Source organism: Nyctereutes procyonoides, unplaced genomic scaffold (genome assembly GCF_905146905.1).
Source record: "Nyctereutes procyonoides isolate TBG_1078 unplaced genomic scaffold, NYPRO_anot_genome, whole genome shotgun sequence".
In the NCBI taxonomy this organism is placed as follows: Eukaryota; Metazoa; Chordata; class Mammalia; order Carnivora; family Canidae; genus Nyctereutes; species Nyctereutes procyonoides.
Window position 1 is genome coordinate 45,404,740 of NW_026575125.1, and position 21,325 is coordinate 45,426,064.

At 43.2% G+C, this 21,325-nt stretch overlaps 1 protein-coding gene across 4 annotated transcripts in view; it reads right to left on the reverse strand.

Annotated features, from left to right (window-relative positions):
- PHF8 (PHD finger protein 8) overlaps positions 1–20,057 on the reverse strand; it is a 96,048-nt gene extending 75,991 nt beyond the window's left edge. For 3 of the 4 annotated variants that reach the window (XM_055337765.1, XM_055337763.1, XM_055337760.1), the window contains exons 1-2: positions 19,502–20,057; positions 18,378–18,567 (exon numbers count right to left, since the gene is read on the reverse strand). In XM_055337765.1, the coding sequence (XP_055193740.1) occupies positions 18,378–18,475 (98 nt within the window). In that variant the 5' untranslated portion in view covers positions 18,476–18,567; positions 19,502–20,057. The remainder of the gene's footprint in view (positions 1–18,377; positions 18,568–19,501) is intronic. The other variant, XM_055337762.1, reaches the window with a different exon arrangement.
- Between the last annotated feature and the right edge of the window lie 1,268 nt (positions 20,058–21,325).

The window sequence follows — 21,325 nt, forward strand, 5'->3', positions numbered from 1 at the left end:
GCATATTTTTAAGTGACAGAAGCCAATCTGAAAAGTACACATTCTATGATTCTAACTATATGATATTCTGGAAAAGGCAAAACCATCGGGTTGGTAAAAACATCAGCCATTGCCAGAGGTTAGGAGGGGGAGAGAAACAAACAGGCATAGCACAGAGAATTTTTTTTAGGGCAGTGTAACTATCTGTATGATATGAAAAAGCTATAATGGTAGATTCATGTCATTATACATTTGTCCAAACCCATAGAATTGTACACCACCAAGAGTAGACACTGATGTAAACTATGGATTTTGGGTGATAATCATGTGTCAACGTAGATTTGTCAATGGTAAATATTCCTACTCTGGTGAGGAATATTGACAATGGGAGAGGCTACAAATGTGAATCCGTGCAAATCCATGGGACAATAACGAGCAGGGATGTGATGTGATCTTAATTATGTCTCTGGCTGCTCCTTCTGTTTCCCACTGCACTCTTTTTCTCCTGCCCACTCCTTAAAGGTTGATGTTTCCTAGGCCTTCTTGTCTAGGCATTCTTCTTTCCTCATTTTCCCCTGTTGATCTTACTGCCAGAGTTTCATGTGCCTTCTACACACCTGTAACAGCAAGCCAGATGCCTCTGAGTTTCAGACCCCTCCCTCGAAATGCCTCCCAGTACTTCTACTAGATAGCCTCCTTACATATTTCAAATTTCACAAAGGTAAATTCAATTTCTCCCTCTGTCTGCACCCTAAACCTGCTCCCTCTCTTGGCAATTGGCACCATAACCTCAGACTGCCTGGGTTTATATCCTGTCTGTACCTGCCATTATTGGCTGTGGGATCTTGGGCTATTACCTCTCTGTGCCTCAGTTTTCTCATCCCTAAAGTGGGGATAAAAACTGTATGTACATCATAAGGTTATCAAAAATAAATGAGTTAATCCATATAAGGTGTTTACAATAGTGCCTGGTACACTGTAAGTGCTCTGTATGTGCTATTGCCATTCAAGTTACCATTATGTCCTATCATTCTATCTCCTGATTAGATATCAACTGTGCCCTGCTGTCATCCTTACCACCCCCCCTGCCCTGATCCAGGCCTCTATTATCTCTAACTGGCAGGATTACTCTCCTGCCCTCCTAAGTGGGTCCCTAGCCTCTACTCTGTCCTCACCCAACTGGTTCTCCAAACCAGAGCCAAAGTGATCATTTTAAAAACACAAATTTGATCCTGTCAATCCTTGCTGAGAACCTCTCACAGGCTTCCTGGTTTTCTTAAGGTAAAGTATAAGCTTACCATAGTCTAAAAGGCCTTGCCTCTCTGGCCTTACCTCTGGCCTCTGGCATCAGCTACACAATTTGTGAGACCCAGTGCAACTGAAAATCAGGGGCCCCCTATTCATAAAACAGCAAAAAAAAAAAAACCCTTTTTCCTTTCTTCTGCAATCTCTCTCAACTTGTCATGGGGCTTTTTATTTGTTATTTATTGTCATGCTCCCTTGGCATGAGGAAACTCAAGGGGCAAGCACAGGCCACTCCCTGTGACTCAGTGCATAGGATGGATGCACCTAACCCTAACTCTCTTGCACCTGCACCCAGGCCTAGAACCCTAAACAGCCAACCAAGAACCTGTTTAGGGAGTGGGGAGGCAGAAGGAGGGGAGGACCACATATGAGCTAAAGCTCTAAGTCCCTAGGACACACTCCACTGTCCCACTGAATTTCATAAAGAAAACATAAATTCAAAGGTAAAGTTGTTAAGAATTTCAAGACAACAACCACAGAGCATTAAACCTCAAAATGGGGGTCTCCCTCCAAATATGAGGCTCTGTGTGACTGGTCTCCCTCCAAATATGAGGCTCTGTGTGACTGGTCACATGCTCATGAAGTCAGCCCTGCTCTAAAAACCCAGCTGGACTCTCAGTGCCATGCTTTTCTGGTTTCTGGGTCTCATCACACATAGCTCCCTGTGCCTAGAACATTCCTGCTCTTCCTCTTCCCTGCCACCATGGCACCACATGAACACTATCCCTATTTCAACACTCACGATGTAGACTTGCAACTGCTCATTTACTTGCTATCTGTCCCGACTACTTTTGACAGAAAGCATTGATCTTGCTCACCAGAAGTCTTCCCCTTATCCATCTCCCAGATCTGTTTTATTTATTCTTCAATTCAACAAACATTCATTGGGCTAGATAAGTCCTCACATCAGGAGGACAGATGGATGAAAATCAGACTTCTGGCTGCACTGTCTCAATAATTATCACCTGGGACCAAGGGTGCCTATGTGCTAACTTGCTTCCTTAGTGAAGAGGCCAATTATCACAGCACCAGGTCTCAAAATTAAGATGAATTATCCCCAGCGTGTGTACCAGAGAGTCTTGTCTACAATAGACATTCGACCAATATTTTTTAAAGGGGTAAATGCATAAATTCAATAAATATTGGAACACCTGGGTGGCTCAGCAGTTGAGCGGCTGCCTTTGGCTCAGGGTGTGAACCCGGGTCCGGGGATGGAGTCCCATATCACGCTCCCTGCAAGGAACCTGCTCCTCCCTCTGCCTATGTCTCTGCCTCTCTCTCTCTCTCTCTCTTGAATAAATAAATAAAATCTTTTTAAAAAATTCAATAAATATTGATTGAGAACAGCCACTGCCCTCATGGAGTGGACATTCTAGAGAGGAAGATGGACAAGTGATACCAAAAGTTTCATAAGTGGTAAGAAGTAAGAGAGCAGGCTAAGGGGATGAGGGGAAAACCAGTGAATTTGAAGCCTGCATAAAAGGAACTGGGGAGAAAACTGAGCTACGAATTATACCTATGTTGTCAAAAAATGTGACACAATCCCCACAATCACTCACGGCATCCTGTACAGTATTCAGAGGCACTATAGCACAGAGGTTAAAAACACAGAGTTGGGAGCCAAACTGCCTGGATTTGATTCACCTTTGCCACTTACTGGATGTATGAACTTAGATGGAGAGGAGAAGGCAACCTGACTCGGGGCAGGGGGACCTAAAGTAGTGGGTGTCAACAGAGACCAAGAGACTTGGACTTCCACTCCCACCTGTCAGTAACTAAGTGATACCTCCTTCCCTTGCCTCTAAAGTGTAGCGTCTAAAGACGCCTGCAAAAACAGAAGATAAAATACCCTGAATCTCCTAACATAATATCGCAAATATCCAGGATATCATGAAAACAAGCACTCATTATATCCAGAACAAGGAAAATCACAACTGGAATGAGCAAGGAAATCAATAGTCTTAATACTGAGATAACACAGATGTTGGAATTATCTGACCAGGATTTTAAAGGAGTAATCAAAAAATGCTTCAGTAAACAATTACAAATATGCCTGAAACTAAAGAACAGATAGAAAATGTCAGCAAAAAAAATAGAGAATTTCTGCAAAGTAGAAGATACAGAAATGAACCAATGGCACTAGTAAAACTGAATGCTACAATAACATTAATGACAATTCACTGGATGGGCTCGACAGCAAAATGAAGAGAGGAAAAACAGAGACAGTAAACCAGAAGATAAAATAGATATTACACAATTTGAACAACATAAAGGAAACAAATTGAACTATGAACAACTCTACACCAACAAATTGGACAAACTACAAGAAATGAATTAAGTTCTTAGAAACATACAATCTACCAAGACTGAATTGGGGAAAAAATAGAAAATCTGAATTACTAGTAAGGAGACTGAATCAGCAATAAAAAAAAAAAACCGGGAACCCTGGGTGGCGCAGCGGTTTGGCGCCTGCCTTTGGCCCAGGGCGCGATCCTGGAGACCCGGGATCAAATCCCACATCGGGCTCCTGGTGCATGGAGCCTGCTTCTCCCTCTGCCTGTGTCTCTGCCTCTCTCTCTCTGTGTGTGTGTGTGACTATCATAAATAAATTTAAAAAAAAATTTAAAAAAAAATAAAATAAATAAAAAAAAATAAAAAAAAAAACCCTTCCAGTAAGAAAAGCCTAGGACCAGATGGCTTCACTAGAGAATTTTACCCAAATATTTAAATAAATTAATTTCAATTCTTCTCAAACTCTTCAAAACAAATCAAAGAGGAGGGAAGACTCTCATATTCATTTTAGGAGATCAGCATTATCCTGATACCAAAGCCAAATAAAGACACTAAAAGATGCTACAAGAAAACTACACACTAATATCCCTGACAAATATTGATGCAAAAATTCTCAACAAAATAGTAGCAAAAAATTGGTACAGACAATATGAAAAAAAGTATGGAGGCTCCTCAAAAAATTAAAAATAAAACTACTACATGATATAGTAATTCCACTTCTAGGTAAACATTCAAAGAAAACAAAATCACTATGTTGAAGAAATATCTGCAACTCCATGTTCACTGCAGCCTGATTCACAATAACCAAGTCATGTAAACAACCTAAACGTCCACCAAAAGATGAATGGACAAAGAAAATATGATACACACACACGTGGAATAATATTTCATTAAGCCATAAGAAAAGAAATCCTACCATTTGCAACAACCTGCATGGACCTTGAGGGCATTATGTTAAATAAGTCATTAAGAAAAAGTAGGGGGATCCCTGGGTGGTGCAGCGGTTTAGCACCTGCCTTTGGCCCAGGGTGCGATCCTGGAGACCCAGGATCGAATCCCACGTCGGGCTCCCGGTGCATGGAGCCTGCTTCTCCCTCTGCCTATGTCTCTGTCTCTGTCTCTCTCTCTGTGTGTGACTATCATAAATTTTTTTAAAAAAATTTTAAAAAAGAAAAACTAGGGACCCCTCGGTGGCTCAGCAGTTAAAGCTTCTGCCTTCAGCTCAGGGCGAGATCCCAGAATCCAAGATCAAGATGATTCCCACATTGGGCTCCATACAGGGAGCCTGCTTCTGCCTCTGCCTGTGTCTCTGCCTCTCTCTCTCTCTCTCTTATAAATAAGTAAAATCTTTAAAAAAAAACAGAAAAAAAAAAAAACGTTAAGATGTGACTTATAGGAGGGGGCGGGGCAAGATGGAGTAAGAGTAGGATACCCAAGTCACCTGTCCCCACCAACTTACCTAGATAACTTTCAAATCATCCTGAAAACCTACGAATTCGGCCTGAGATTTAGAGACCAGCTGGAACGCTACAGAGAGAAGAGTTTGTGCTTCTAACAAGGTAGGAAGACAGAAAAAATAAAAAAGAATCAAGTGGGTGAGGGCCCCCCCAATCAAGTGGGTGAGCCCCCCTCCCCCCCGTCCCGTCGTCCCCCCCCCCCCCCCCCCCCCCGCGAGGAGCCAGGCGAAAGCCACTGCGAAGGCTCCGGGACAGGAAAGCCCAGCCCCAGAGAAGCAGGAACTTAAAAAATCCCACCGGATTCTTTCCGGATGGAAAGGCGCTTAGCAGGGAAACCTGGCAGAACCACAAGAGGGGCAGTGGAGCCTCCAGATTCCGGAGTCACTAACAGAGGAAGTGCTCCCAGGGGGAGAGAGCACCACAGACTATGGGCCCATCTCAGTGAAGGGCTGGAGTGCGTGCCTGGCGGGACCTTGGGAGAAGCTCGGGCAACGGCTCTGGGGAGAGGGGGCTGCGGGGCCCTGGAACACGATTCTAACAGCGCAGACCCTGGATCCCAGGGCGCCGGGGGACACAGCCCGGGATCCAGCACTCCCTCCCCCCACAGAGGGAGGCGGGGAGGGCACAGGACAGCGAGAACACTCCTGCCACCCGGCACCCTCCAGCTGTGCAGATCAGCACCTTCCCCCCCCACCCCCAAGGAGCATCCAGACCAGTGCGGACTGGGAGACTGTGATAGTTACTGCTGGAGCTTACGCCAGGGCTGGGGACCCGGCTGCCGCCAGTGGGGTTGTCCCTCCTGGTGTCACCCTGTACCTGAGACGGTCGGGCAGCCATGGAACAGGGGCCTCACAGGATAAACAGCTCCCACAAAGCCGAGCACCTGTCAGGGGGTGGGCCAGCTCCCCCAGGTGCATACACCTGAGAATCAGCACAACAGATCCCACCCCAGAAGATGAGCTACAAGGACAGGGGAAGAGCAAGTTCTTTTATATGTTTGTTTGTTTGTTTGTTTATTTATTTATTTATTTATTTATGATAGTCCTACAGAGAGAGAGAGAGAGGCAGAGACATAGGCAGAGGGAGAAGCAGGCTCCATGCACCGGGAGCCTGACGTGGGATTCGATCCCGGGTCTCCAGGATCACGCTCTGGGCCAAACGCAGGCGCCAAACCACTGCGCCACACAGAGATCCCGGAAGAGCAAGTTCTTGACCAAGCAGCCCTGGAAAGCTCCAGGGCAAGTCGAGGGATTTACAGTACATAGAACCAGAGGATACCCCTCCTTGTCTTTTTTTGTTTTTGTTTTCCTCTTTTTTTCTTCCTTTTTCCAGAACAACTCATTTTTAGCCACTCTGCACTGAGCAAAATGACTAGAAAGAAGACCTCACAACAAAAGAAAGAATCAGAAAAAGTATTCTCTGCCACAGAGTTACAGAATTTGGATTACAATTCAATGTCAGAAAGCCAATTCAGAAGCACTATTATAAAGCTACTGGTGGCTCTGGATAAAAGCATAAAGGATTCAAGAGAATTCATGACTGGAGAATTTAGATCTAATCAGGCCAAAATTAAAAATCAATTAAATGACATACAATCCAAACTGGAGGTCCTAATGATAAGGTTTAACGAGGTAGAAGAATGAGTGAGTGACATAGAAGACAAGTTGATGGCAAAGAAGGAAGCTGAGGAAAAAAAGAGAAAAACAATTAAAAGACCATGAAAAAAGGTTAAGAAAAATAAATGACAGGCTCAGAGGGATAAATCTACATTTAAGTGGAGTTCCAAAGGACGCCGAGAGGGACAGAGGACCAGAAAGCATATTTGAACAAAACATACCTGAGAACTTCCCTAATCTGGGGAGAAAAACAGGAATTCAGATCCAGGAGATAGAGAGATTCCCCCCCTAAAATCAATAAAAACCATAAAACATCTCGACATTTAAGAGTGAAACATGCAAATTCCAAATATAAAGAGAAAATCCTTAAAGCAGCAAGAGATAAGAGATCCCTAACTTATATGGGAAGAAATACTAGATTAACAGCAGACCTCTCCACAGAAACCTGGCAGGCCAGAAAGGGCTGGCAGGATATATTCAGGATCCTAAAGGAGAAGAACATGAAGCCAAGAATATTCTATCCAGCAAGGCTCTCATTCAGAATAGAAGGAGAGATAAAGAGCTTCCAAGACAGGCAGAAACTGAAAGAATATGTGACCACCAAACCAGCTCTGCAAGAAATATTAAGGGGGACTCTGTAAAAGAAAGTGGAAGCCCAAAGAAACAATCCACAAAAACAGGGACTGAATAGGTATCATGATGACACTAAATTCATTATCTTTCAATAGCAACTCTGAACATGAATGGGCTTAATGATCCAATCAAAAGGCACAGAGTTTCAGACTGGATAAAAAAGCAAGACCCATCTATTTGCTGTCTACAAGAGACTCATTTTAGAACTAAGGACACCTACCGCCTGATAATGAAAGGTTGGAGAACCATTAACCATTCCAATGGTCCCCAAAAGAAAGCAGGGGTAGCGATTCTCATCTCACATACATTAAAGCTTATACCGAAGACTGCAGTAAGAGATGCAGAGGGACACTATATCATACTTAAAGGATCTATCCAACAAGAGGACTTAACAATCATAAATATATATGCCCTGAATGTGGGAGCTGCGAAGTATATAAATGAATTAATAAGCAAAGTAAAGACATACTTAGCTAATAATACACTAATACTGGGAGACTTCAACACGGCACTTTTTGCAAATGACAGACCTTCAAAAAACAACATCTCCAAAGAAACAAGAGCTTTTAATGCTATGCTGGACCAGATGGATTTCACGGATATTTACAGAAATTTACATCCAAACGCAACTGAGTACACATTCTTCTTAAGTGCACATGGAACTTTCTCCAGAATAGACCACATACGGGGTCACAAATCAGGTCTCAACCCATACCAAACGACTGGGAATGTACCCTGCATATTTTTAAGCCCATAACGCTTTGAAACTTGATCTCAATCACAAGAAGAAATTTGGAAAAAATTCAAACAAGTGGAGGTTAAAGAGCATCTTGCTAAAAGATGAAAGGGCCAACCAGGAAATTAGAGAAGAATTTAAAAGATTCATGGAAACTAATGAGAATGAAGATACAACCATTCAAAAATCTTTGGGATACAGCAAAAGCAGTCCTGAGGGGGAAATACATCGCAAAACAAGCATCCCTCAAAAAATTGGAAAAAACTCAAATAGAAAGCTAACCTTGCACCTAAAGGAACTGGAGAAAGTTAAGCAAAACATACACCCAGCAGAAGAAGAGAGTTAATGAAGAATCAAGCAGAACACAATGAAATAGAGACCAGAAGAACTGTGGAACAGACCAATAAAACCAGGAGTTGGTTCTTCGGAAGAATTAATAAGATAGATAAACCATTAGCCAGCCTTATTAAAAACAAAAGAGAAAAGACTCAAATTAATAAAATCACAAATGAAAAAGGAGAGATCACAACCAACACCAGGGAAATACAAACGATTGTAAAAACATATTATGAGCAGCTATACGCCAATAAATTAGGCAATCTGGAAGAAATGCATGGATTTCTGGAAAACCTCAAACTACCAAAACTGGACCAGGAAGAAATAGAAAACCTGAACAGGCCAATAACCAGGGAGGAAATTGAAGCAGTCATCAAAACATCCCAAGACACAAAAGTCCAGGGCCAGATGCCTTCCCCGGTGAATTCTATCAAACGTTTAAAGAAAAAAACAATACCTATTCTACTAAAGCTTTTCCGAAAGATAGAAAGGGATGGAATACTTCCAAACTCGTTCTATGAGGCCAGCATCACCTTCATTCCAAAACCAGACAAAGACCCCACCAAAAAGGAGAATTATAGACCAATATCCCTGATGAACATGGATGCAAAAATTCTCAACAAGATACTAGCCAATAGGATCCAACAGTACATTAAGAAGATTATTCACCAGGACCAAGTGGGATTTATCCCCGGGATGCAAGGCTTGCTCAACACTCGCAAAGCAATCAAAGTGATAGATCATATCCACAAGAGAAAAAACAAGAACTATAGGATCCTCTCAATAGATGCAGAGAAAGCATTTGACAAAATACAGCATCCATTCATGATCAAAACTCTTCAGAGTGTAGGGATAGAGGGAACATTCCTCAACATCTTAAAAGCCATCTATGAAAAGCCCACAGCAAATATCATTCTCAATGGGGAAGCACTGGGAGCCTTTCCCCTAAGATCAGGAACAAGACAGGGATGTCCACTCTCACCACTGCTATTCAACATAGTACTGGAAGTCCTAGCCTCAGCAATCAGACAACAAAAAGACATTAAAGGCATTCAAATTGGCAAAGAAGAAGTGAAACTCTCCCTCTTCGCAGATGACAGGATACTCTACGTAGAAAACGCAAAAGCCTCCACCCCAAGATTGCTAGAACTCATACAGCAATTTGGCAGCGTGGCAGGATACAAAAATCAATGCCCAGAAGTCAGTGGCATTTCTATGCACTAACAATGAGACTGAATAAAGAGACATTAAGGAGTCAATCCCATTTACAATTGCACCCAAAAGCATAAGATACCTAGGAATAAACCTAACCAAAGAAGTAAAGGATCTATACCCTAAAAACTATAGAACACTTCTGAAAGAAATGGAGGAAGACACAAAGAGATGGAAAAATATTCCATGGATAGGCAGAATTAATATTGTGAAAATGTCAATGTTACCCAGGGCAATTTACACGTTTAATGCAATCCCTATCAAAATACCATGGACTTTCTTCAGAGAGTTGGAACAAATTATTTTAAGATTTGTGTGGAATCAGAAAAGACCCCGAATAGCCAGGGGAATTTTAAAGAAGAAAACCATAGCTGGGGGCATCACAATGCCAGATTTCAGGTTGTACTACAAAGCTGTGGTCATCAAGACAGTGTGGTACTGGCACAAAAACAGACAAAGGAAAAATGAACTATTGGGACTTCATCAAGATAAGAAGCTTTTGCACAGCAAAGGATACAGTCAACAAAACTAAAAGACAACCTACAGAATGGGAGAAGATATTTGCAAATGACATATCAGATAAAGGACTAGTTTCCAAGATCTATAAAGAACTTATTAAACTCAACACCAAAGAAACAAACAATCCAATCATGAAATGGGCAAAAGACCTGAACAGAAATCTCACAGAGGAAGACATAGACATGGCCAACATGCACATGAGAAAATGCTCTGCATCACTTGCCATCAGGGAAATACAAATCAGAACCACAATAAGATACCATCTCACACCAGTGAGAATGGGGAAAATGAACAAGGCAGGAAACCACAAATGTTGGAGAGGATGTGGAGAAAAGGGAACCCTCTTACACTGTTGGTGAGAATGTGTAATGGTGCAGCCACTCTGGAAAACTGTGTGGAGGTTCCTCAAAGAGTTAAAAATAGACCTGCCCTACGACCCAGCAATTGCACTGCTGAGGATTTACCCCAAAGATTCAGATGCAATGAAACACTGGGACACCTGCTCCCCGATGTTTCTAGCAACAATGTCCACAATAGCCAAACTGTGGAAGGAGCCTCGGTGTCATCGAAAGATGAATGGATAAAGAAGATGTGGTTTATGTATACAATGGAATATTACTCAGCCATTAGAAATGACAAATACCTACCATTTGCTTCAACGTGGATCGAACTGGAGGGTATTATGGTGAGTGAAATAAGTCAATCGGAGAAGGACAAACATATGTTCTCATTCATTTGGGGAATATAAATAATAGTGAAAGGGAATAGAAGGGAAGGGAGAAGAAATGGGTAGGAAATATCAGAAAGGGAGACAGAACATAAAGACTCCTAACTCTGGGAAATGATCTAGGGGTGGTGGAAGGGGAGGTGGGCAGGGGGTGGGGGTGAATGGGTGATGGGAACTGAGGGGGCACTTGATGGGATGAGCACTGGGTGTTATTCTGTATGTTGGCAAATTGAACACCAATAAAAAATAGATTATTTAAAAAAAGAGAAATAAACTTTTAAAAAAGAAAATAAAGAAAATCAGCAAGGACAGAGAACAATTCAGCAACACCATCAACCAACAGGAGTAAATCGACATTTATAGAAAACCCAACAATAGCAGGGTTCTTTTCATGTGACCATGGAACATTTATCAAGACAGAGCATATCCCAGGCCATAAAACAAACCTCAAATGTTTCTTTAAAGATTTTATTTATTTGTTCATAAGGGACACAGAGAGAGAGAGGCAGAGACATAGGCAGAGGGAGCAGCAGGCTCCCTGCAGGGAGCCCTACGCAGGACCTCATCCCGGGACTCCAGGATCATGACCTGAGCCAAAGGCAGATGCTTAACCAATGAGCCACTAAACCTTAATAAATTTAAAGAAACTGAAATCATACAGAGTATATTCTTTGACCATGAATCCAAACCAGAAATCAGTAACAGAATAAAAGGAAAATCTACAAACAATTGGAAACTAAACAACACACTGATATTCAATTCATAGATCAAACATGAAGCCTCCAAGGAAATTAAAAATTACACTGAACTAGGGGCACATGGGTGGGTCAGGCAGTTAAACACCTGACTCTTGCTTCTGGCTCTGGTCACCCTTTCAGAGTCCTGAGATCCAACCCCACATCAGGCTCTGCACTCAGGGTTGACTAGGCTTGAGATTCTCTTCCTCTCCCTCTCCCGTCCCTTGTTCCACCCCCTCCCCCACCAGCCTCCCTCCCTCTCTCTCTGAAATAAATATATCAGTCTTTTAAAAATTACATTGAACTAGATGAAAAGGAAAACATATCAAAATTGGTGGGACACAGCTATATCAGTACTAAGAGGAAAATTAATAATACAGAATGGGAGAAGATATTTGCAAATGACATATCAGATAAAGGGCTAGTATCCAAGACCTATAAAGAACTTATTAAACTCAACAGCAAAGAAACAAACAATCCAATCCTGAAATGGGCAAAAGACATGAACAGAATTTTCACCAAAGAATGCATAGACATGACCAAGAAGCACATGAGAAAATGCTCTGCATCACTTGCCATCAGGGAAATACAAATCAAAACCATAATGAGATACCACCTCACACCAGTGAGAATGGGGAAAATTAACAAGACGGGAAACAACAAATGTTGGAGAGGATGTGAAGAAAGGGGAATCCTCTTGCAGTGTTGGTGGGAATGTGAACTGGTACAGCCAATCTGGAAAACTGTGTGGAGGTTCCTAAAAGAGTTAAAAATACAGCTACCCTATGACCCAGCAATTGCACTACAGGGTATTTACCTCAAATACAGATGCAGTGAAACGCCAGGACACCTGCACCCCCAATGTTTATAGCAGCAATGTCCACAATAGCCAAACTGTGGAAGGAGCCTCAGTGTCCATCGACAGATGAATAGATAAAGGAGATGTGGAATATATACACAATGGAATATTACTCAGCTATTAGAAAGGACAAATACCCACCATTTGCTTTGACGATGGAACTGGAGGTATTATGCTGAGTGAAGTAAGTCAATCGGAGAAGGACAATCATCATATGGTTTCACTCATACGGGGAATATAAGAAATAGTGAAAGGGATTGTAGGGGAAAGGAGGGAAAATGAGTGGGAAAAATTAGAGAAGGTGACACAACATGAGAGACTCCTAACTCTGGGAAATGAACAAGGGGTAGTGGAAGGAGAGGTTGGGGAGGGATGGGGTGACTGGGTGATGGGCACTGAGGAGGGCACTTGATAGGATGAACACTGGGTGTTATACTATATGTTGACAAATCGAATTACAATAAAAATAAAATAAATCCCTCCCCCCAAAGTAAATAAAAAGTTTATTAAATATAAAAAATAATACTAAGTGCTTACATTAGAAAACAGGAAAAGTCTCAAATCAATAACCTAAGCTCCTACTTCAAGAAATTAGGTAAAGAGGAGCACAATAAACCCAAAGCAAGCAGAAGGAAATAATAAAAACAGAAATCAATGAGATTGAAAACAGAAAGACAACAGAGAATGTTAATGAACAAAAAGAGCTTGTTCTTTGAAAAGATCAATTCAATAAAACTGACAAATGTCTACTGAGTCTGAGAAAGAAAAGAGAAGATACAAATTTTCAATATCAGGAATGAAATATCACCACACAGCCGGCCTGCAGATATCAAAATGATACGGGAATACTGTGAACAACTCTACACACTTAAATTTGACAACTTAGGGCAGCCTGGGTGGCTCAGCGGTTTAGCACCCCCTTTGTCCCAGGGCGTGATCCTGGAGACCCGGGATCGAGTCCCATGTCAGGCTCCCTGCATGGAGCCTGCTTCTCCCTCTGCCTGTGTCTCTGCCTCTCTCTGTGTCTCTCATAAATAAATAAACAAAATCTTAAAAAAAATTTGACAAGTTAAATGAAATGTATTAATTCCTTGGAAAGCACAAACTACCACAACATACTCAATATTAAATAAATAACTTTAACAGTTCTAAAACTATTAAATATAATCCATAATTTAAAAACAATTAAATTTTTTAAAGATTAAATAAAGATAACTATGCAAAGTATTTAACATAGTGGGGGGCACATTAGCTAGTATTCAGTAAACAAAGGCCTATAGTATCTTTTTATTATCATTTTATTTAAGTCATCACAACCAAATAAAACCTTTAAAAAGGGGGGCAGGCACCTGGCTAGGTCAATTGGTTAAGAGTCTGCCTTGGCTCAGGTCATGATCCTGGGGTCCTGAGATCAAGCCACATGTGGGGCTCCCTGCTCAGCTAGGAGCCTGCCTCTCCCCACTTCTCTTGCTCTCTCTCTCAAGTAAATAAATAAGATTTTTTAAAAAATCATCACAACCATTCTTGGGGAAACTGAGACTTCAGAGATGAAATCCTTTGTTGAAAAGAGTCAGAATTCGAACCCAGTTCTGAAGCCAGTGCCATTTCTTCTAGAGTTTAGAGTCACCTCCAGTCACATCCACATTGGATGTGCCAACCAATGCTTCCTTTATAGATAGGAAAACTGCAAAGCGGTGAGGTTTTGCCAAAGCCCTAGACATCGATAAATGCTCACCACCTAATTCTCCACCAATGTACGACTGTCAAAAGTTAGAGTGCATCAGAATCTTTCTATTAGAGATTCCTGGATCCCAGCCCAAGAATTCTTATTTTTAAAAAAGATTTCACTTGAGAGAGAGAGTACACAAGCATGGGGAGCAGGAGCAGAAGCAGGCTCCACACTGAGCAGGGAGCCCAATGTGAGGCTCAACCCCAGGGCCCTGGGATCATGCATGACCTGAGCCGAATGCAGACACTTAACCCACTGAGTCACCCAGGCATCCAAGAATTCACATTTTTAACAAATTCTACTAATGAACTACACTTTGAGAACAGGGTACAATAATGGTATGTTAGCCTGCACATCCCCCAACATCAGAAGCTGTCACACTCCACAGAAAGAGAAGGAATCGACACAGAATAATGGTCTATATCAGTGGTTCTGAGGGTAGCCCCAACTCACCCACTAAATCAGAATCCCTGAAAGTGTGGCCTACTTACCTTGTCTTTTTTTTTTAAGATTTTATGTATTTATTCATGAGAGACAGAGAGAGAGGCAGAGACTCCCCATAGGGAGCCCGATGCGAGACTTGATCCCAGGACACCAGGACCACGCCCTGAGCCAGTCAGATGCTCAACTACTGAGCCACCCAGGCATCCCCTATCTTGTCTTTTAATAGGTCTCTCAAGTGATTCTGATGAATGCTAAAGTTTGAGAACCACTGCTCTACCAATCAAAGTGATTAGCAAAAACCTACCCTTTACAGTAGGAGAAATAAAGCTAATACCAACTTTTTTCCACGTTCGAGAACCTAAGCTCTGGAGCCAGGTAACTCTAAGTTCAAATCCAGATTCAGAAAGTAATTCCATGAATTCTAGATTCTCATCAGCAAAATGGAAGTCACCTTCCTTATTATAACCTTTCCAGGAAGTAACTTGGCATTACTAATCCCTAACTGGACTTGAAGAAATCTAGCCTATGGAAATCATCAGAGATGCGGCCAAATTTCTATCACCTATAGGCATTTGTGAGTTTAATTATTGTGAGCAACCATGAAAAATCCACAACACTGAGGAACTTGCAATTGTGTTTAAGTATAATCTTAAAAGAAGCACAGGGAGCCTGGTGTGTGTGTACATGCATGTGCATGAACACAATGCACTGAGTAAGCAAGAGCAACCCACCAAAGACCTGATTCTCAGCTGGCTTCCTTGTTTTCTGCTACCCCATAGAGAGAAGCATGAAAAGAAATAAAAACTTGGTCTCTTTCATGGAAAAAAACATTAAGGCAATTAACCTGTCTAGGTGTTCACAGAAACACAGGACTCACCACAGAAATGTGATTGAGGAGGACCCTGGCCCATAAACCCATTTCCATATTTGTTAACTTGGAATTCTTAAAGTCCTCAGTTGTGTTTGTTATAAATGTCAAGTCTCTATTGTGCAACAATGTTCACCATAATGTTTTTTTGTTTTAACCAGCACCCCATATCAAAACAAAAAACATTTCCAAAAAAAAAAACATTTCCAGAATCCCCAAAGTTTCCCTCATATCACATTATATTATAAAAAAGTAGAAATAATGGTAAGTATCCAACCACAGAGGAAATGACCAAGTAATTGATGACACATATATATGGTGGGCTATCAGAAATGAGGATTAGATGAGTACTTGACGACCTGGTAAAATACATTATAATGTTAAGTAAGAATAAAAATCAGGCTACAAAATGATATTTATAATTCTGTGTTTAAAAAACATAGTTTTATATTCTAAGTCAAAATATAAGAGTTAATGCAACAAAACATTTAACAGTGGATTATGCAAGATAACAGATCCATAGATGATTTTTATTTCTTTCTTGTTTTGTCTCTTCTACAAGGAGCATGTCTCACATATATCATCAGGAAAAAACCCAAAATATTATTTTAAAAAAGAAATATCTTGGGATCCCTGGGTGGCGCAGCGGTTTGGCACCTGCCTTTGGCCCAGGGCGCGATCCTGGAGACCCGGGATCGAATCCCACGTCAGGCTCCCAGTGCATGGAGCCTGCTTCTCCCTCTGCCTGTGTCTCTGCCTCTATCTCTCTCTCTGTGTGACTATCATAAATAAAAAAAAAAAGACCTACTCTTTAAAAAAAAAAAAGAAATATCTTTCAGTGTTGGTGTAGATTGAAATAATTTTTGTGGGCAGCCTGGGTGGCTCAGCGGTTTGGTGCCACCTTCAGCTCAGGGCATGATCCTGGAGACCCGGGGCAAGTCCCACATCAGGCTCCCTGAAAGGGGCCTGCTTTTCCCTCTGCCTCTCTCTCTCTCTCTCTCTCTCTCTCTCTCTCTCTCTCTCTCTCTCTCTCTTTGTCTCTCTCTCTCTGTCTCTCATGAATAAATAAATAAAATCTTTAAAAATAATAATAATTTTTGCAAAGTCCCTATGGGGTCTGGCACATAGAAAGCATGTGTTCCAGTTTTCAGTTCCTAGAATGCGCAGTTAGGGTCTCTATATTCTGGGCAGAAGTTCGCTTCCCAGGTTTGAACCTACACACTTCTCACAGAATCCAAAGGCCACAGGCAATAGCTTTTATTTAAGAAGACACATTCATTCATTCATTCATTCATTCAAAAAGGCACTCAGTATCTATTACGTGTTTATCACTGAACTAGGTTCTGAGGGTCCCAAAAATGAAAAGTTGAGCTCTCTGCCCTCAAGTAGCTCTGGCTAATGAGTGACATAGGTGTACTTATAACTATGATGTGATATAATAATTACTTTCAATAAGGATGTACACAAAGTGCGATGGGAACCAGAAGGAACTTTTACAGAGGAGGTATGCTGTGAGTTGTAAAAGGGAGGACATTAGTAGGAATAACATGCACAAAGAAAGAGGCATAAAGGAGTATAAAATTTTCCCAGAACTATAAGTAGTTCATTCTTGCTGGGACATAAATAAAGAACCAGGAGGAGGAGTGGTGGGAAATGAGACTGAACGAGTAGACCACAAAAAGGCTTGTCTGTCACACAAAGGAGACTGCATTTTTTCTGTAGGAGAACCACCAAAACAATTTTAAACAGAGGAGTGACTTGATCAGCACTAGCAAAGATACCAGGAATCCTGAAAATCATCTTAATCCTGCTTATTTCTAGAGGAAAGAAAAAGGCCCCACCCTGTGGGTCTGTCCCCTCTTAAAGGAAAGAACATGAAGACACAGACAGAACTTCACACCTGGCATGTAGTAAATACTCAATAAAGATCAGCTGAACATGAATTTGAATGTGCTGCAAGGGGCAATCCCTGCCGAGAGCAGAATTTTAGCAGTACCAGCACTTGCAGTTTGATCTTGGGTGTGACAAAAGTAACTCATTTGGAAGGGACTAGTGACAACTGAAAATTGTAGAATCTCACATGTAACAGGAGGAGGGCACCATATACTGTTCTGTTGTACTCCAGTACAAAAATTCCTCCCATGGTTTTCTTTCCATACCTGGGAGTTTAAGTCCCAATAATGGGATAGCAGCAATTTTTTCCCCCACACACTAACCTCTCTGGGATCCTGGGTGACAGGTGCTTATGTGCACACATGGTTAACTGGAGGAAATTTATTAGTGGTTTTACTCCTGCTGTTTTACCGAATATCTCTTCTGCTTAATTCAATTTAGTTGGATGGTTCTGCAGATAAATACTGAAGAAATATAAATACTATTGCATTTCTGCCTCCACTCATTGCATGCAAAATGTGTTAAATAATAAGGACAGACATATTAAATATATTTTATAGGCGAAGACAATGGGGCTCAGAGAAGCAAAGCAACTTACCCAAGGACACTCTGATAATAAGTTGCAAAGCCACAACTGAAATCTGTTTGTTGGACTCAATTATCTCAAGAATATTGTACTGTATCCCACAAAGCCAGAGTCTAAGGCAAAACAAAATTGCCAGAATACAAAAATGATACATTCTTTGTGGCTGAAAATATTTCTAAATTTGAAAAAAAAAAAAAGTCAAAAGGGAGCAAAGAAGAAACATATGCAGGAAAAGAGAAAAAAGGGGAGACCCCAGAGGCCAACAGTCAGCTAGCCCCAGTCTGCAAGGAGGGATGAAGAGAACCTGGGTCTGGAAGGGGGGTTGCCACTAATTCTTAACCAGGGCGGGAGGGGACCTGGGGGGGGGGTGTTGTGAGCCGGAATCTAAAAGAGAGCTGAGAAAGGAGGAAGCAAGCGAGCACCTGTCCAGCCTGGTCTGCCCTCCTTACCTGCCATGAAACCAGTCCTGGCACATGTCACATTCGATCATGAAGCGGGTCACATCATAAGGCAGCCGGCAGAGGCAATACACTGGCACTGAGGCCATCTTCGTCTGGCCTTGGAGCGCTCTGCGGCGAGCCAGGTTCGTAGCGTCAAGAGAAGCAGGAGACAGCAGTACGCGTTCTTTCTGGACGATGGCTGGACACAGACAACACTTTTTACCTTGTGAATCAGGTCCCCCAGGATACCAACCCTCAGTTCACAAATGGGCAGTTAATGCTGCCGGGATGCAACACAGCTGGTGTGGCTGTAGGGGGCAATCGGAGAAAAGTCCACCGCCTCCAGAATTTCCTTAACAAATAAAGGACGGCGGCGTTTGACCGTCGAGTTTTTCTTTTCCCCTCCCTCCTTCCTCCCTCTGCACCCAGAGTCAGTGATAACTTCTTTCCGGGTTTCAGGGAAACATCTGACGCCTTTTCAAGGAAGCTTCTTTAAACCCTCACGGTACTCTCTCCTTGCTCACAACCTTTCTTCCCAGGGCTTTCTTCATTATGACGCAAACCAGAGCCTTAAGAAATAGGCTGAGTTACCTTAGAAAAAAAATCCCCTTCTCACCCCCCCCCCCCATAGGGGCAACTAGAGAGAGACGAGGGATCCCTGGAAGTTGGCTCAGATATTACTCGAGAATTACCTCGATGCCTTCAGGAACAAGGCAAACAAGACTAGGCGCCCAACTCAAATCACAGTTCTGGGGTCATGCTGAGAGTTTAAATGGTCTTCTCCTTCCCTCTCAAAGTCATTCCATCCCCATTCAGTCAGGAGTCTCATCATCCCCAACAAATGAAATAAATCTCAATTTCATAACTGATCAGATCGTCCTCTACCTCAAAGACAACAGGGTTCCTTCTACACCCCCAAAACTAGAAAGGATCTCCTTTAAACCTCTGAAACTAGAATTTCCTCACATTGCTGCAACTAAACAAGGATTTTCCCCCCCACCGCTCAGAAACCGGCAGGCATTTCTTCACAGCCCCCTCAAAAGTGACGAGGACTCCCTCATCCCTCAAAACTGAGAGATCTCCTAACAGATCACAAGATTGACAGGAATATTCTTGCAGCCCCCGAAACTTACGAGATCTCTTCACGCCTCCCAAAATGACAGGAACCTCCTCACGCCCCAAACCTGACAAGAATGTCTTTCGTCCCGAGCCCTACAGAGACCTCCTCATCTGCAAAGCCGCAGGGATTGCTCACACTCGCGGAATTCAATTCCAGCGACGCGCCGGCTGCCGGGCTCTCTGGAGTGCCTGGGCGCCTAACTCAGCGGACGATCGGCCAGCAGTTCCGGCCCCACCGGCAGCGCGCGCCGAATTCTGGGATCGTCACGGCAACGCAGCGAACCTCGCTAGTCTTCCTCCAGAACCACCCGCTGGGTCGCGCGGCCCTGGGCTCCCGGCGGTGCTTCAGAGCAGCTTTCCCCACGGTTTTGCTCCGGGCCCGGCCGTTAGGGCCTACTAGAGCCCGTGGCTTAGGCCTAGTCCGGTGGCTGCCCGGTGAACAAGCAAACGGCGTCGTCGCTGGGCCAGCAGGAGATCGCCGCGAGCACACCAACCAGGAATGAGATGAGCCGGCGGCCAGGTCGGAGGAATAACTGCCCAAAAAGTCGCTGGGAGAAGCCCGGTGGCAGTGATAGGCAATTCGAAGTAGTCAATAAAGTTTATTCAAAACAAGGAGGAAGTTGAAGCGGAGAGGGGAGGAGAAATATGGGGTAAACAGGTACCATATTGAGAGTGGCGGCGCCGCCGCTGGGAGGCTACCTGACCGCCATCTTATGAGGGCTGGGCACACGAGGTAATCGCGGCAGAGGCGGGGAAGGGAGGCGCTAGCGGCTCCCGCGTGACGCCAGCAGAGGCGGGGCGCCACTTTGAGAAAAGGGGACGGGATTCGGCTAGCTTTGGACCTGCACGGTTCCTCTAGGTACGCAATCGAAACTGAGGACCTTAAGCCACCATCTTAGGCGAGGCAGTCCCTTGGCTCCATTTTGAGTGGGGCCAGAACCTGCTTAGCCTTCTCCGTCTCCCGGTAAACAGGGAGTTAAGCACTCCCCCCCCACCCCTCCACCCCTGCTGCCAACAAACACACGCACATTCACTCACTCCTCCTCCACCCCCTCCTTTCCTGCCAACCCCCACTCCCCCTATGCAGCTTTCTCGTCCTATGAGAGGAGTGAACTCATTGACTGCAAACTGCAAAACTAATAGGTGGCGGTGGGGGCGGACTTCAGCCTGGGAACGGGTGGAGTACTCACAGCCACTCCTGCTCACTGAGCAGATTCAGTGGGCTAGGCTGTTTTGCACGTTCTCCAAAGCGTTTATTCTCTTCACTCTGTGAGGAAAGCTCTGTTATTATCCCCAAGTGAGGACATGGGCTTGGGGAAGACCAGTGGCTTGAGTTTCAGGGCCGGAAAGTTGCACTTTGCATCCTCTACTACCCCGGAGTTATGTCTTTAGTCCCTCAAACCTAGTTCCTCCGTAAAGGTTCTATCAACTTCCCAGCTACCTCTGAACTCTTTTTTGACCCCACTGTCACTGTTACAGTTCAGTTTGCTTCAATACGGTGCAAGGATTTTCATACACAAGACCCCAGGATTTTCTGACTACAGCCTGGGGGTGGGGGTGGGAGAAGAGGTTGAATGAATGGAACTCCACACACAGGCTTCAAGATGGCGCTGCTATTCTCTGACATTCTAGAATATTCTCTGGGAATCCTCATACTATTTCATTTTCTTAAAGAGTCCATCACTTTAAACAAGAAAATAATGTGTGTGCACACCAATTTCCTAAGTGATGGTGGCTTAGGCCCTAAGGATACACTGGTGAAGAGGGACTCTTCAGTGGGAAAATTGCCAGCCATTGCAGGAAACAAGCTTGCAAGTCAACAGTTGGATTACAAGGTC